The sequence below is a fragment of the Trachymyrmex cornetzi genome, unplaced genomic scaffold (genome assembly GCF_001594075.2).
Source record: "Trachymyrmex cornetzi isolate Tcor2-1 unplaced genomic scaffold, Tcor1.1 scaffold1269, whole genome shotgun sequence".
NCBI classification, from domain to species: Eukaryota; Metazoa; Arthropoda; class Insecta; order Hymenoptera; family Formicidae; genus Trachymyrmex; species Trachymyrmex cornetzi.
The window spans coordinates 91,737-109,574 of NW_017295838.1; the positions used below are offsets into that span (position 1 = coordinate 91,737).

At 32.6% G+C, this 17,838-nt stretch overlaps 3 protein-coding genes across 4 annotated transcripts; 1 reads left to right on the top strand and 2 right to left on the bottom strand.

Annotated features, from left to right (window-relative positions):
• Nucleotides 1–935: 935 nt before the first annotated feature.
• Caper (RNA-binding protein 39-like protein Caper) lies at nucleotides 936–11,009 on the bottom strand. 2 transcript variants are annotated; one of them, XM_018521960.1, is made up of 9 exons: nucleotides 10,885–11,009; nucleotides 10,693–10,804; nucleotides 7,254–7,318; nucleotides 5,327–5,641; nucleotides 4,351–4,555; nucleotides 3,966–4,232; nucleotides 3,638–3,813; nucleotides 3,366–3,536; nucleotides 1,887–2,184 (listed from the first exon to the last, which is right to left on the bottom strand). In XM_018521960.1, exons 2-9 carry the CDS (start codon nucleotides 10,780–10,782, stop codon nucleotides 1,887–1,889), a joined length of 1,587 nt encoding a protein of 528 aa, XP_018377462.1. In that variant the 5' UTR covers nucleotides 10,783–10,804; nucleotides 10,885–11,009. The 2 variants fall into 2 exon arrangements, with proteins under 2 accessions (XP_018377463.1, XP_018377462.1); XM_018521961.1 differs by lacking the exon at nucleotides 10,885–11,009 and having other exon boundaries at nucleotides 936–2,184; nucleotides 10,693–10,782.
• Nucleotides 11,010–14,754: 3,745 nt separating this feature from the next.
• Nucleotides 14,755–15,508, top strand: LOC108770394 (probable polyketide synthase 33). Its single transcript, XM_018521965.1, has 2 exons — nucleotides 14,755–14,949; nucleotides 15,107–15,508. The coding sequence occupies exons 1-2, from the start codon at nucleotides 14,779–14,781 to the stop codon at nucleotides 15,506–15,508; spliced, it is 573 nt and encodes a 190-aa protein (XP_018377467.1). The 5' UTR covers nucleotides 14,755–14,778.
• Nucleotides 15,509–15,913: 405 nt separating this feature from the next.
• Nucleotides 15,914–17,691, bottom strand: LOC108770385 (putative nuclease HARBI1). The gene is made up of 5 exons (XM_018521952.1): nucleotides 17,647–17,691; nucleotides 17,113–17,321; nucleotides 16,856–17,003; nucleotides 16,623–16,770; nucleotides 15,914–16,339 (listed from the first exon to the last, which is right to left on the bottom strand). The coding sequence occupies exons 1-5, from the start codon at nucleotides 17,689–17,691 to the stop codon at nucleotides 16,236–16,238; spliced, it is 654 nt and encodes a 217-aa protein (XP_018377454.1). The 3' UTR covers nucleotides 15,914–16,235.
• Nucleotides 17,692–17,838: the final 147 nt, after the last annotated feature.

A 17,838-nucleotide genomic window follows, 5' to 3' on the forward strand; every position in this document is an offset into this window, starting at 1 on the left:
AAATTTAATCATAAATTTTTAGAACTGCATTTTGCTAATTAAATAATCTTATTTCAAAATATCAAAAATCAAAATTCTGATATTTCTTGTAGTCTTAGATTTCAACGCAATTGTTTAGTAATTTGGAGTATATAAGCATAATTATATAAATGCAAATAAGAATATTTATGCAAAATTTTATACTTTTATTTTTTAATCATTTTATTTTATATAACTTGATTAGATGTTCACTTCAATCTCAACGTTTTTTAATATAAGAGCACCCAATTTATCTACGGTTTGAAAAATGAAATTTATCTACTTTAATTGGTCCATTTTTCGGTGCAATAACTGGTGTAGAATATCTCGATACTAAAAATTTTATTGTATTTTATCGGTTAAAGAGAGTAAAATTTTGTATAGTGTGAGAATTATACATATTTTATATATGTTGATCACATAACACAACTTTATTGTTTGTTAAAATAAATCATGTCTTATTCTAATGCAATATTATATGAATTGTAGAAGAGTACTTTATCACGAAATAACTATGCGAATAGAAAATTTTTAATACCTGCAGACCTCCTTTTTATCACACTTTGCTTCTGCTTCCATATAAATGTAACAAATCTAAAGTGTATCTAAAGTAATTCTCTAAGTTGTATTATAACCATTACAAACATACCTTAATCCTTTCCTTCCTAAATATAAGCATATAATAACACATAATTATGGGAATTATTTTTTATACTTTCAAATAAACCGAAAATAAAAAGATTCAAATTAGACATATTTTTCCTTTCAATTTAATATTATTGAAGTTGTAAATATAAGTTAGAAAGAATATAAACAAAAAAGTAGTAATAGAAATTGGATAAAATTAATTAATTAGGCGATAAAAAATTTACAAGATATTTTTATTCTTTAATATTTAAGCATCTTATATGTATATTATAAACTTAATACGTGAACTATACTAGGAATGAAAGGATTATAGGTGCATACCCTTTTCCCTTCTTCATTCAAAGTGACTATTATGAACGATCGACTGAATATCTCATTAAAACATTTAAAAATACGTTACGCTATTTCAATCGCGAACATAACACATTGATATACATAAAATGAAACATTGCGCCGCGCCAATGAACACTCAGGTGTCTGTAACTGAAAAAACAAACACGATTATTCCCATACAAAAACAAAGTTATTTTATTGATTGTTAATACAATCCAATTTAATTTTTTTGTGCCTTTTAGTCACAAGCCATTTAGCCATTTCACGATATATCTTAAAGTAGATTTTTTGACGAAAAAAAAAACTGATTTCAAAATTTGTGCCCCTTTCAAAACAAAAAAAACATCAATTTTGTAATTTTTTTATAATATATATTCATTACAGTACAAAAAAATAAATCAGAACAATCAGTATTTGTTTCATATTACATTACTTCGTACAAGGAGAAACTAAATAAAAAAATATGAAATAATATAAATATATATACAACATGACTTAAAAATCAAATATTTTGGGGTCTATAAATTCTTTAATTCACATGTGTCTGAACAGCCAAATGCAAGATGTCGAACAAGTTCGTACAATTTTCGACCATCACAAATTTTGATACCATCAAAACTCATGCAAACAAAACATTTGCTGCGAAACGAATCGAACTTCGTACGTTTACAATACTATAATGAATTCATGAAACGTGACACAAGTGACAACATACAATCGTTGAAACCTGTTGTTCAGGGTGCATCCTTTCTTATTAACGGATTAAAAATGCGATTCCACCAGACAGCAACAAGAGTACATAAGAGAGAAAAACGCAATATTATGCAAGAATTTTACACATTAGTAGACGATTGTTGCTCGCTCGCTCGCTTGCTCGTTCAAGGTCATCACATTCCTCTTCGCGGCGCGCTTGGCACCAATAATTGTAACGCGGTCATTGCATCGGGAAATAACGAGTGATAATTCACTACCGGCACATAAGCTGCGGTTATAACGCGGCCGGCAAACCATCGACCGTGCAGCGAGTTCACAGCTGCCACAGCAGTCGCGATTGACGGACACTTTACGTAAACGTTGCCCTGTGGTGATGCTTGGTCCACGTATACGTGCAGAACGCCACCGTGCTTGTTGCATTCCTCAATCACATCGTCGCGGATCTCTTTTGCCCAGTTAGGATTCGTCTCACTAGAAACAATAACGTCACAAATTACAATTTCTGATTTATTTCAATTATAACTATAAGAAATTTCTTTTAAAAGTCTGTTAGGAACAGTATTTTTTATGACAAAATCAAGGCTTTATTCGAGCTTAAAAATATTTAATTTAACTTAAAATAGTTTACATAAATATCATAATGCTAAATAAGAATCTCAACGAAAATCTACCAAAAAATATATATTCTTCATACAATATTTTTTAATTAAGATTTAAATTTAAAAACCTTTAAAAGTTGTGTGTGTGTGTGATGTAGGATATTCTTGCGGAATGTGATTTATTATATATTACAAAATTGTTTAAACGACTTTTTAATTTAAATATTATTAGAACTTATATAATTAAATTGTTTAATTAATAAGATTAATATGTGATGATTAATAAAGATGTGAACTACTCAAATATGAATCGAATCGAATCAGATATGATTAGGTTCGGATTTGAATCGTAACGATTCAAATCCAAACTATCCGAAAATTTCAACTTTAAAAGAGTCGAATACAAATCACATATTAAAATCATATATACTGCTAATAACTAAAACAGGACAGCCATATTATTGAAGTAGGTGTTATTAAGTCTATTCTTCATAGCTGAATATTGAAGGTATCATTTCACGAGATGCTGAAAAGCAGCGTCAGTGTGATTACATAGTTTTAATTTGATGCTTAGCATGACGCTGAAAATTGGATTTATTCGGGCATTAAGAGTCAACTTAAATTACATAATTACTGCTTTTCAGCAACTTACAAAATAATATTTATAATAATTGTTCATTAATTTTTAATTTTTAATTCCAATGATTCGATTTAATTCAATTCAATCCATATAAATTTTTTTCGATTTGGTTCAAACTGTGGATTCAAACAAAGAAATGAAATTCGATTAGACTCAGCATTAAAAAACCTTGAGTCTTACATCTGTAATAATTAGACTATTGCTTTAAAAGATGCTTTTATAATAAGTTTATCATGTTATCATTAGTTTTGCATATCACTGCTTGCACATATGCTATGAATCAATTATGATAACATTTTTTATTTAGCATATATATTCCCCCTAGTGAAAGTATGGTATACTTAACACTAGGTCTACAAATATGCAACGTACAAAGAAAATATTTATTTGATATAAGGAAATATGTTACTTACTTTTGCGGATCGAACATGTTGGATAACATGAAACACTGTGTCGCAATGGGGGGCGCGGCTTGAGGTGGTGGTTGCGGCTGAGCCATTACTGGTGCCATATTTAAAGCGTTTGCTGCAGCGGGAGGAATTTCCAGACCGGTACCTTCCGCCAATTTGAACATCAGTTGTAATCTGCGAAAATAATATTGTACACATTTTTTAATGAAATGTGACCTTAGTTCGCATATTTATTTTTTCCTTTTATAGATTTTTCTTGTTATTACTTTACGTACCTTCCAGTTGCTCCGAGGTCAATTCCACTACGATCTAACTCATCAGTATCGAGTAGGGAAGGTCCTTGAATCAGATCAGTTCGTTCCGTTACATTCCCAACTTTCATAGGTCTACCAGCGAGCTCAAATCCATTCAGTTGTTCCAACGCTTTTTTTGCGTCGTCTGCATTTCTGAACTAAAAAAATAATAATCTTGAGTTCCATGCAAATATAACGATCTTAAAGATGTCAACTAATTATAATAACTTAATTCGATTATTATATAGATAAATATCTTGATGCATATATTTAACGAGAAACATTTGTGTATAATGCTATAAAAGCTTACAGTCAAGAAACCATAACCCTTGCTGCGTCCCGTTTCAGGATCCATAATCAACTGTATGTTGTCAATCTTTCCAAATGGTTCGAAAATTCCACGAAGCATATCCTCTGTGATATTAAAATGCAAAGATCCTACATATAATCGCATGGGTCCTGTTTGTCCCTTAGGCATTAGGTTTGGCATTGAATTACCCATACGATTCTTCTCAGCCTGTGTATGTTGTACTACAATAGGCACTCCAAGAAGCTTTTGACCAGACAAACCAAGAGCCTATAAAGTAATATGAAAATTAAGGAAATATATTCAGTATAAAACAATGTTTTTCTAAACAAGAAAAATCTTCAAGAAACGTTGTTATCTCCAATTATATAACAATTAATATACTCACAAGTGTCACACTTTCTGGATCTTTGAATTCCACATAGGCAATACCTTTGAATCGTCGAGTTTTGTTGCATGTAATAAGTCTGACGTCCTGTACCTTGCCAACACTTGAAAAGAATTCTTCTAAATCACGTGCACGAATTCGTTGACTTAACTGCATACAAAAGACAGTCCGAGCATCTCGCTCCTCTGGTGTCAATTCATCGTTTCTAAAGGCAAATGTTATAGTCAGTAAATATTAAAACAAGACAGAGTACATTAAAATTTTTTTTAATTCTAATTTCTAAGTTTGATATTGTTGCATATTAATTTCTGTTACTAAATGCAATAGTAACAAATCCGAATTTAATATTCATATTGATCTAGCATAAATATATCCCCCAAAATCACAGATTGCAATTCTGTGACTGGATCTAGTCAATTATGCATTTTAAAAGGTATATAACTATAGATAAGAAAATAAAAATAAATATCTTATATTGTTTAATTCCTAAACGATTAAATAAATTTTAATATACAACTTATGATTAATATCCCCATTGATTCAAATTAAATTTTTATTTTTATATTTCACTCTAGAAATTATACTATAACCACAAAAAATTTACTTTTATATTTAATTATTCTGTTGTTTTTACATTTATTATATGACTCTAATTTACCCCTCTGTAATCTTGATATTTTTATTATATGAAACAAATCTAAAATTTATATAAATGTACGTAGTTTTTGTTGTAAAAAAAATTTGAATAAAAAAAAATTATGCAATATTTAAGTAAAATTGAACATTTTAATTTTATTAATTTTATATGAAAGAATAGCAGTCTCACAGAATAGATTAGCATCTTGATATATAGCAGTAGCAATCTTCATTTAATTTCGACATCACAAAAAAAAATAAAAAATCTACTAATTAGATTTTACTATTAGAATCTACTATTTAGATTAGTATGAAAGTTTTACAAATAACAGATGCTTACATTCCTAACGGGCTGTGACCTTTACCGAATGGCGGTCGGGCTCTAGGTAAGGTTAGCGGTGTCAGCGATCTCTTCCTCCTTCTGTCTCTATCCCGATCTCTGTCTCGCCTGTCCCTGTCCCGGTCCCGATCGCTATCACGATCCCTTTCCCGATCCCGTCTTTCGCGTGATCTGGATCTGCGCCGACGGTCGCGGTCGCGATCTCTGTCCCGATCGCGATCCCGGTCTCTGTCTCTCTCGCGATCCCGTCGATCTTTGTCTCGGCGATCACGATCTCTGGATCTTGAACGTGAACGCGAGCGATGTTTGCTCTTCCTACGAAAGAAAAATACTTCAATTAAAAAGGTTCGCTCAAAACAAAACAAATTAAATATTCCTTTAAATAATCAAGATGAACCTTTTAAGTATCAAGATGGAAATAAAGGTAGCCACGCGTATACGAAATCCCTATTTATATGTATGTATGTATGTATGTATGTATGTATGTATGTATGTATGTATGTATGTATGTATGTATGTATATATATATATAAATATTTATTTATTTATTTATTTATTTATTTACATACGTAGTATATTAAAGATGTATTTTTTTCTTAAATGTGTACTCAGCTATATTAAACGAAAAGAAATGGTTTCCATTTCAAAGCTAAGACGTTTAAGTCTCAAAAAAAAAATACACTAAAAATGTAAAATTATCAAGATCGAAGGCTTAAAAATCATTCCATTGGAAATCTCTACATATACAAAATTCTAATCTTTAATCAACTCTAACATCTGTATCGATGTTTTATAATCATTATAGAAGTATATTATATGTGGGGTATGTGGTATCGTTAAATGCTTCGATTAAAGAAAATATAAAATTTTTTAAATAAGTAATTTAAATAAATGTGTAATGATAAAACAACATGAGTACATTGAGATGCTGGAAAATGCATTCTTAGTTCTACAGCATTCGGTTCAGTTATAAAAAGAAAATTATATTATCGAACTTTATTATTTTTTAATATCGAGTTTTCTATAACTCGATTATTAAGACAGCACAATGCAACTTTGTAATTTTATTTCATATTTTTTTATTTAGAATTATAAGGATACATATCGATATCGCGAATGGAGAATCTGTAGTGCAGATATTCTTCCTATATACTTACCATCATCGGGTTTAACCTTTGGAATTATGAAATTAACCGGCATTTACTAATTGTATGGGGTCTATAACAAAGAGAATAAATCTTCAGATGGGTCTGTTAGGCAAGTGTCTAATACTGCTTCAATTATGGCGTAAAAATATGAAGGCATTATAGGAAATAACGATATAGCCTTTTTTTATTCTAATTTGAATCGACAGTGTACTGACGGTGTATCAGGATTAACAACATGCTGACATAATACTCAAATAATAGTCACAATAAATTTTTCGAAAATTTTAACAACCTATGCAGTCGTAACAATTATTTCGCGTTGCAACAAAATACACGCAGAAAAATACAAAAAATTGAGTGAAATAATTTTTCATAGCCCAATTTTTTTCGTGTTCCTCATTTAAATAAATTTTCAAATAAATTAGAAAACTGAAGTTCTTTTATTCATAATTAATATTATTCTATTATCATTGACCCTTTATTACTAACGCCTCATGTAGTCAATGCTACGATTCAGATATACTGATTCGTAAAAAAAAATTGTTCATTTTGAAAGTGACCCAAGTCTCAAAACACGAGAAAATAAAAATAAAATGATAGCAAGTCGACGTCTTTTAACAAGATCTCCAAATTCGAGTAAACTTTAATGCGGGACGTAGGGTCACTTAGTATTTCTTAGCTTTAAAGTTAGATACAAGGATCGTGCAATTAAATCCTCATCTACAGTCTCCACTTAATTTTTAATATAGCCAAGTAATGCAAAAAAAGTTTCTACTCACCCAGATGATTTGCGACTAGACCCATTCTCCTTGGAGGACTTGTCTTTGGAAGAGGAGTCCTGCTCCTACGAACAGCAAACAGTTGAATGCCATGCCAGCCAGCCGATGTGGCAGGGACGCGCGAACAAGGGGACAAAAAGCAAATCGTAAAACGTTAGTAAATTTCATAATGACAGTCTTTTCACTATAAATATGTATAAATATAACATTAACATTATATATATCTTTATACTTTCTCATTTATATTTATTGTTTTCTTGTCAAATGTCAAATTTAACGAGAATTACGAGATAATGGTTTTCTTTTTCATATCGCCTATCAATACTATGGTAGCAACCTTCCCTTGCTGCGGAAAAGCAATGCTTTTTTTTATGCTGGATGACAGAGACAGACGTCGGCGTCAATTCTCGTGCTCTTTCTCATCTTTTCTGTTCGTTTTATTTCCAGAACTCTATGGGTCTCCGAGAGCGCTGAGGGAGGGGAAGGTACAAGAGAAGAGAGAGCGAGCGTGAGAGAGAGCGTGTAAAAGAAAGAAAGAGAGAGAGAAAGACAGACGGGGCGAGCATAGCGATGCGACACGGTCGCATGCACCTGGCTCAAACTTACCAATCGCTTTATCGGGTATTAGGAAAGCATTGCAATCTTGGGTTGAGCATGCCTTGGTGTTTAAACTACCAATGGCCAACCACACATCCTTTTTCTTCTGCAAAAGAGAGCCCTCATCAAAGACAGCACGATTTCAAAAAGATTGTAAACGCGAGAGACGCGAGCGAGCACTCCTAATCGCTAGCCTACGATTACCAAGCGCGTACTTGCTGATTAGGGAGTGTGTCTCTCATTAATCAGGGATTGTTTTTTACACCGCCGTTCTTTTCCCCCCTCCCCCTTCTTCTGACATGAGCAAAAGATTGACCCATAAGCATTCTACACAGATCCGCGATCCGGCTGAGTCCAGAAAATGTTTTTTTTCATTTTTGTAATAATGCAATTTACAATCGCAATTCAAGGGTAATTTAATACATTACAGAGTACAAGCGCAACGGATATTTTTTTCTTTTACAATCCCGACAATATGATTCATTTAATTAAAATTTAAATTTTATTTAGAATACAAAGGCTGCATTCGAGGACTTTTTGTATTCGGCTATTAGCACTATTTGGGTCATTCTATCTCCATCGTTCATTAAATATAAAACAAGAATAGAATGACATGTAGTGTTAATAACGTCTTCCTGAACGCACACGAAGTATTCTGATAGAGAACAAAAGCAAATTCTTGAAACATTTTCTTAAATGAATTTAAATATCTTATTTTGCAAGTCAATTTACTCTACTTTTACATGATCATTTACAAACTCGAAACATAAAACAGGATGTTTACAAAGTTCCTATCCGATTTCTAAGAGACAAACCGGTTTTACAAAAAATGACACATAGATACATAACACCATTACATGAAAACTTTTAATACATTATCAAATTACTGCGCATTAAATATTTATCATTTGTTTATACATATTGTATTGTAAAAAATTAAAATTTTCCACATGTAGATATAGATATATAACTCATATATCCAAGCTACGCTCAGAACTGATTAATAAGATGAATACGCACTTTGTAAACAATTTGGAAACATCAAATTTAATAGAGAATAATACGCTAAGAGCAAGGTAAGAATTTCGGAAGCCTGACGTGTCTTCTGTCGCACTGCAATTAAGTGTTGTGATACCTGATGATGTCACTACCTAGAAGGGAAATTGCTATCATTACAAATTGTACAAAAACAATGGGCAGGGTTTAGATATTTTGTAAAATGAGCTCGTTCATCACAAGTAAAACGCGTTTTCCCTAGTAAAACATCTGGCAACGATAATAATATTTTAATGTGACCATATTTGCACTTTACAACTTTGCAATAAAAACAAAGAAATATTTTAGTTTTTGTACAAATGGAGAGAAGTATTCAAGCAATAAGTAACGTAATAGTGAATTAGTAAAAATAAAATGTGAAAATAACATTGCAAATATTTTAAACTTATAAATCACAGCAAAGTTTACTCAACAAGCTCTACTTGTGTCTGATAATGTTTTAATTAAATGTTTAATTTTTACATAAGATAATTATATAAAAATAAGATAAATAATTACAATTTATATATTAAACATAAAAAATCAAGATATACATAAGACTTGAGAACAGAAAAAAAATTTCATAAAACTAATTTTCAAATATTATCCGAATATTATCAGTGTTATTAAATATGAAATACCCTTCTATTTCTTATGTAACATGTCTTAAAGATAAGATAAATTTTAACTTCTTAAAACATTACGTTATTCAAGGAGTATTATATTGCACCAAAAAATGCAAGAATAATTTCATTCATCATATAAGTGCAAGCATTTTACCAGATCAACTTTATATCTTCTATCTCCATTTATTACTCTTGTGGTATGCTTAAATCCACGAGTTCACAAATTCATGAATCCCTATATGCTTGAGATAGATTCTTAAACCCACAAGTACCAAAATTCATGCCTAGGACCACAGATCCTTCGGTACGTATGCTTTGGCAAATTTTCAATCACACACTCTTGCATTCATTCATTCATTTACACATTCATTCAACTTTTATTCGCGTAAGCTTGTGGCACAAAAACCTCTGGGGGACTCTTTTCTAAAGTACCGATGTTGTTACCACGTACAAACAGCATGAAGCTTCCCATGGATTACCACGAGTTATCATTATCACTGTCGGAATCGCCTCCATTCGACAGCGTATCGCCACGGCAGTGACAAGTGTAATCTCCATTTTAATTTTATGAAACCTTATACCTTTGTAAGAAAAAAATATAAAAAAATATAAAAAAACAGAGTGACTAGAAAGAAGGAAAGAGACAGGAAAAAAAAAGTAGAGAATGATGTTAGATGATTGCTGTTTCTTAATACCTCGTAGTTTCATGTGCAAGGAACTCGCTGGCGCACATCCTATGAGCGCGAGGGTACATGTAACGTACCATCTATAAGTACAGAAAACGGAGGTGTTGATCAATAGTTGGTATATCAGAGACAATGGCGTACTTTGTCTATATATATATATATATATATATATACTTGTATATAAAACTATCCATATATCACACACAGAGAAATAGAGAATATATATAAAATAATAGAGCGAGAGATAACGGGATGGAGGAGAATGGTAAGTTCCCTTTCTCTCATAAGGCGGCGAGTGCATATATTAGAAAAAAATAGAAAAAAAAAGAGAAAAGGTGACACGTCTCGCCATCCAGTACTTACAATGCGAAGCACGAGTATGAACGAGACGAAAACGACGGCGATCCAGAGATCAAATGAGAGAAAGAGATAAAAAAAAAAAGGAAAGTAAAAAAAATGAGATCGATACAAAGTTAACAGAAAAGCAAGGCTTACCCCTTTCTTATACGGCGCCTCCAGCATCGCCTCGACATCCAAATCCTCCGCCATTACGCGAGTCGGGGAGCTCTCTGAAACGCCACGCATTAGCAGACCACAAAGTTTCACGCTGCTTGCGGACAAGAGAAGAGATACGTGAATTACGGACGGTTCTTGGTACTGAGCTATCGGCTACAAGCTACAACGTACAGACGACAAGCGCTCGAAACGAGAGCGAACTACGACCCAGATTAACACCGCAAGAATGCTCGTTACACGCCAACGACAACGAGCGGAAGATCCAAGACAAGATGGCCGATACCGGATATGATGGACATTCCACTTCAGCTTCTAACGCCCCCACCGGAAGTGACGCTCATCACTACGTGAATCGTTCAGCAGCCATTTGTTCGGTCATCAGCAAAATATAATCAGACACTCAAGCGGGGAGCACAGACTCTTGCATAACGCATAACACATGAGGCATAAGAAATTGAACCAACCAGAGTTCTCTATTACATGGAAGGGAAAGAAACGGAGAACTTCGATTGGTACATATTCTTATGCATTACGTGTTATGCGTTATGCAAGAGTCTGTGCTACCCGCTTCAGTCGGAATCAGACTATGCAATATGCATCGAAGATTGGCCACGTTCAGCAAACTCAACTGTTGTGGAGAGGATCCGTGAGCGCTCGCTGCTACTATTGGATGATCTAGAAGAATACACCAATAGCAGCGAGCGCTCACGGATCCGCTCCACAACAGGGGTGCGTTCCGTTTTTCGCATAATGCGCATAATGCGTCGTTTATCCTTGTTGCTCACCAAATGTTAAACAAGGACAATGGATGCATCATGCGCATCATGCGCAATACGGAACGCACCTCAGTTGAGTCTGCTGAACGCGACCATTGAGATTGAAGATTAAAGATTGAAATGTCACCAATGAGAACAAAGAAATTCAGGCTCCTTTTGTTCTGATCGGTCAAACTTCACTCTTTCAATCTTCAATCACTTCTTCAATGCGTAGTTTGATTCCGGCCAATGACAGACAGACTTGACGCTGTAGCTGCTTTTCATTTACACCGATTCTCAGATAATTCTCACTTGTGACGTCATAACTCATAGTTGAATGCGCGTTCCTTTTGCATTCTGACAAGTGAGGGTGGAGTCCCATGAAGCGTATTTGCCGCGTATTGCGTAACCGCGTAACCAATCAATAATCAGTAAAACACGAAATCACAACAGCGGATCGCTTCTGATTGGTTACGCGGTTACGCGATACGCGGTAAATACACCTCATGGGACTCCAGCCTGAGATTCAATTGAATTTTTACCCATAATCTGCACAAGATCGAGACCGTGTGCTTTAGTAAGTCTCGTAAACTCACTTCAAAGTGAGGTTATGAACCTGTGTTGACATGTGACAACTTTTTACCGAAGTAAGCAAGTATAGTGACGTCATTAATCTGAGTATAAAATACTCAGCTCACTTCAGACTCAGACTGCGGTCCACTTGCTTCTTCCAAATGCTCTGCGGGTGCCGTCACATGCGGCGTAACTTGCGTAAGCGTAATTTGCGCCTACCAATCATATCATTTCACTTGACATCAGTTTCTGTCTAGTCACTTTATGCTTTTTACGCTATTTTGTTGTTACGCCGAAACATGATAGAACCACTATGCGTCGAATCTAATTTCTGGCTCATTTTAGCTTATTCTGTCTGAAAAAATGCACAAGGGTTTCGATTTTGCAACAGTACAATTATAAAAGTCGTGCGCCCCTTTGCATCGCGTGAAAAGTCGAAACCCATGTGGAACAGTACAATTATAGACCTCATTTTGCCTCTGTGACAGATTTCCTAACCTCAATAGTCATCAACTTTAATGCTTAATATCTCAGATCACAAGGCAGAACGACGTTTTTTTTTGCCAGATTCTTTCGTTTCATGCAAAAACGCGTCGAATAAGCCTAAGAGTGGTTTCACAAAATTTTCCGATTTTAATAATTTATTCGATCATCCGCTCATATATACGCGATGGAAAGGTACCGGTTCCCCATGAGGCGTACTTTTCGAGATGCGTAGGTTACGAAAACCAATCGTAAATTCATTTAGCATTTCTGTTAAAGTGTACAACAGAAATTCTAATCAGCATTGGTTGCATTAGTTCCGCATTTCTCTAATCTTCCGCGAAATACGCTCAATGTGAGGGTGCCGTCCCATGACGCGTATCATTGTACGCGCGTATTCGCGTATCGAAGGATCCGACCAATCACCGACGATCCGCCGTTTTACGTACGCGCCGTTTATGCCTATACGCAACAATCAGCGGTTTATTTTTTATTAACGCTTAATATCTTGGTTCGTGGGGCAGAGCGACGCTTTTTTTGCCAGATTTCTTCCGTTTCATACAAAAACGCATCGAATAAACTTAATTTCATTGATTTTTGAAGTGGATTTTGAATTTTTCTATAATTACCACGAAATTATGGAAAATCAAGAAAATATGCCGTCAGCTGTAAGTATCATTAATGATTTTCTACGACTTAAGGCCCTACGATTGCTATGATTTCTATTGTAGACCTCGACGTCGATGCACAGTAAATATGGGTCGTACCCAAAATTGACGTTTGTCTTTTCCTTTGTTTCTTATATCTTCATACAATGCATACAAAAATAAGATTTTTCAACCCAGTATTTCTTGTTTAAAGGGATTACTTTGTTTGAATTTGTTTACTAATGTAAAAATTGCTAACAATATATAGTCTTCATTTGAATCCATTTTTTCTGTAACAAAAATAACATCTTATTTTGTACTAAATAGTACTGAATAGATTATAATTTCTTTCAATCAGGACTCTAATATACTACCGTATTTATTTGTATCTACCTTTTTGGTTAAGGAGCACTTCTACATGAAATAAGAATCGCTAACGATCCGCCGTTTTACGTACGAAATAATTTTGCCCTTAATGTCCCATGGAGCGGTTCGTGCGTAAGCGGATTAGCGGATCGCCAATTACAACATCATTCTGTTAGATCTGCTTGCAAATTTTGCAAGCTCCATGGGACATTAAGGGCAAAATTATGGCGTACGTAAAACGGCGGATCTTCAGTGATTGGTCGTATCTATCGATACGCGAATACGCGCGTACAGCGATACGCGTCATGGGACGGCACCCTGAATGCGGGCTTTCAGAATGGCGTATTCCAGTAAATAAAAGATAACGTATTCTAGTAAATTACTAGAATACGCAGGTTACGCTTACGCAGGTTACGCCGCATGTGACGGCACCCAGGGCCCCGATTCTCTAACTTACTCGTAACTTTGCGTATACGTAACTTACGAATGGTTCAAATACGCATACGTTTATCGTTCAATCATCGATATGTATTCTTTAAGACACAATGCGAGCGTTCGTATTTAGATTCGTGTACGTATCTTTTGCACGAATAGAATACGTGGCAACACTGGATTATTAACTATCTGTAGTAAAAACATCGAGTACTTGTCAGTAAGTAACAAATAGTCATTTAATAATAATCAGATCAGTACAGTGGTCTCATTTAGAGGTCTCACGCGAAAAACGAAAATGGATAAGAAAAAGCGCAGTGCAAATGTTACCGAAGAACAAAAAACATTATTATTACAATATATGGAAAAAAATCCGCGCTTCTTGTCGGATAAATTTAACAAATAGTCACTTAAATAATAATCAGATATCAGTACAGTGGTTTCATTTAGAGGTCTCACGCGAAAAACGAAAATGGATAAGAAAAAGCGCAGTGCAAATGTTACCGAAGAACAAAAAACATTATTATTACAATATATGGAAAAAAATCCGCGCTTGTTGTCGGGTAAATTTTCAGCTGATTTTACATATAAAGATGCAACCATCTTATGGCAAAAGATAACAGATATCTTAAATAGTTGCAATGGTATAAGTAAAGATTGGAAATCTTGACGGAAAGTAAGTATATAACGTATATTAACATGCTACATATAATAGATATAAATCGAATAATTTCTATTACATTAAAACTTATATTATCATGTTAATCATAATATTTTAGTGCTGGCAAGATTTACAATATCGTAGTAAAATGAAGCAAAGCAAAATAAATGCAGAACGAAATAAAACTGGAGGAGGGACTGAATCTAACCTAAAATTAAGTACAACAGAGGCAACAACATTAAATTTAATTTGTTCCACAAGTATTAATGGACACACAGAAATAAACGAAAGTGAGGTTCACATAGGATCAGACTCTGAGGTAAAATTCTACATGTATTTTTGTAATTGATAGGTTTTTTCTAATTTCTTCAATCTCTTCTATTTTACTTTACTTTCTTCTTTAGCCTTATTTTTATATTCCTTATTATAACATAATAGAACGCATGAATTTATGTATCTCTGCTTCTTATTGTTAGATACATTTTGAAATAATTGGAAATGAAGGGGAATATCTTCAGCAGAATGTAGGAGAGTTGATACAAATTGGTGAACATAATAATGCAGTCAATATTAACATGGAAAGCACTGAAGCAAACAACAATAAAGATAAAGAAAATTCATTAATTGATAATAGTGCATACAATTTAAATGAAAATGATAATAATGGTTCTCCAACTACACCAATAATTAAAAAAAGGGAAAAAAAGTTAGACAATGTTCAATCTATACAACAGCCAACAGAGATACTGGCAGAAGTAGCAAAACAAACTTACCAAATCCAAAGCTCTTATTATGACCAAAAGTTAATATTGAAGAAACGAAAGTTAAGACTTCAAAAAAGATTGGTTAATGCTGTTGAAAAATGCAATCCTTCATAATACAGCAAATTCTTGCATTGTAGATCTTTTATTTTTTCAGTTTTATTTTTATATGTTCCTATTTTTAAATTTAATATGAGCATAAATATTTATTATTCATATGTGTATTACGTATATTAAATATTATAAGTTCAAAGTTTGTCAATATATCCATGTTTATTATTAAATAAGAAGTTATTATGATTTATATGTTGAGTTCTACAGAGTAAAGACTGCATAAAAATTCTTTGTGATTCCATGTGATACTGCTTTTTTTTTATTATAAAGGATTCAAAAAATTTATGAAGTATGTTACATTACTATTTTATTTTATATTATATGTTATATATACATTTTAAATATTATGTATTAGATGTATGTTACACATTATATGTATAATGTATATATTCTATATGTAAGGTCTTTTCCGCATTCGTATATGTATATAAATATATATATCAACGAAAATAAGTACGAATCAATCTGTTTCGCAATTGTTTACCTGCTGCCAAATCAGGATTCACTCTATTTGTTCATTGTTATCACCGATGTACTGATTAAACATATCATCTTGCCAATCATCATCATATTGTGGGAACGGGATATTATTTTCTATACACATATTGTGCAAAATAGCACAAGCATTTATAATTTTGCATGCCGTTTGTGGTGAATAGTGTAAAACTCTGTGTTCCAATAAACAGCGAAACCGCATCTTTAATAAGCCATTGCAACGTTCTATTAAAGCTCAACAAGACATTTGACTCCTATTGTATCTTTCTTCTGGACTATTTACTTCTGCATTAATAATTGGAGTTAATAACCAAGGTCGTAGAGGATAACCAGAATCACCTAAAGCATTAATTGTTATTAATAGTTATTAATAGTTAATAACGCTTCTAAAATTTAAGTTACAAATATATATCACAAGATTACAAAATACAAATATATTTCTAAAATATTAATATAATATAGAATATTTCTTAAATGTCCATTTATCGTGTAGCGCTATTCTTGATCAAAAATTGAGTCAAAATATCCAAAAATATTTTTTTTTATATTTCAGTGGGCGAAATTTAAAAAAACACCTCATATATGTATATACTATACTATAAATAATATAATGTGTTTATACCTAGAAGGAAAAATGTCATATTTGGCCACTGTCTGTTGATTCTTTCCATTCCTACTTTTAAATTAGAATTATTCCATATGTATGTATCGTGTGTGCTTCCAGGGTAGCGAGCATTTATATTTAATATTTTTAAACGCCAATCACATACCTGAGTTAAAAAATTATATATAATATTAATACAAATGATATAATAACAATTCTAATCTTAAAAAGAACAACAATTATACGCTTACCAATTGTACATTTATGGAATGATATCCTTTTCTATTAACGTATAAATGTTCAGGATTTATGGCATCATGAATCTTTGGTGGAAAAATAGCTACGTGAGTGCAATCTATACATCCAATTACTCCAGGAAATCTATGGCTATCATAAAATCTAGAAATGTATTATAATGTCTTATTATAGTAGTTTAGAAAAAAAATATATAAATTAATATTAAAATACATATTTAATATTATATTGTTAAAGAATTAAATGTACTAACTGTTGTCTTAAATATTTTAATTCATTTAAAATTCTGGGAAATTTAATCCACTGGTTCGTTATATCTGCCTGATTTAATGCATCTACTACTTCATTAATACATCTAGATACAGATGCTTGACTTATAGCAACATACAAATTTTGTCCTATACCTGTTTGATAACTACCATATGCAAAAAATGTAATGCTGTCAATATCTATAAACCAGAATTAAAAATTAAACTAACATGTATATATCTTAATAATATTATATAATTGGACATATATATTTTAACATATAATACTGTGTGATAGTATTTTTCACAAATGAAAAAACAAAATTATTCTTGAAGATAGAGACGAAATCTAGCGCATAGACATGCGTTATATTCTCATTATACGATATACGCCCATACTAGATTATATCTCTATTTTTAAGAACAATTTAATTTTTTTGTGAGAAATAGGAATTGTTCTGAGAAGAAAGAATTATTTTTTTATGCGTGTAATATAATTCTATACATTTATGTACATAAATTTCTATATTTATACTTACTTTTGTTTTAATATCCAACATAGATCTTCGCTGCCTCTGCTTCATGTATGGTGTTAAATCTCTTATTAGATAACGCACTAATGGTTTTGTTAAATGAAATAACTTTAAAAATTTTTTGTCAACCAAATTAAATGCATCAGCTGCTATGTGTCTTGCACGACGATTTCGCCGTGCGACAGCTTGTTGAGCATT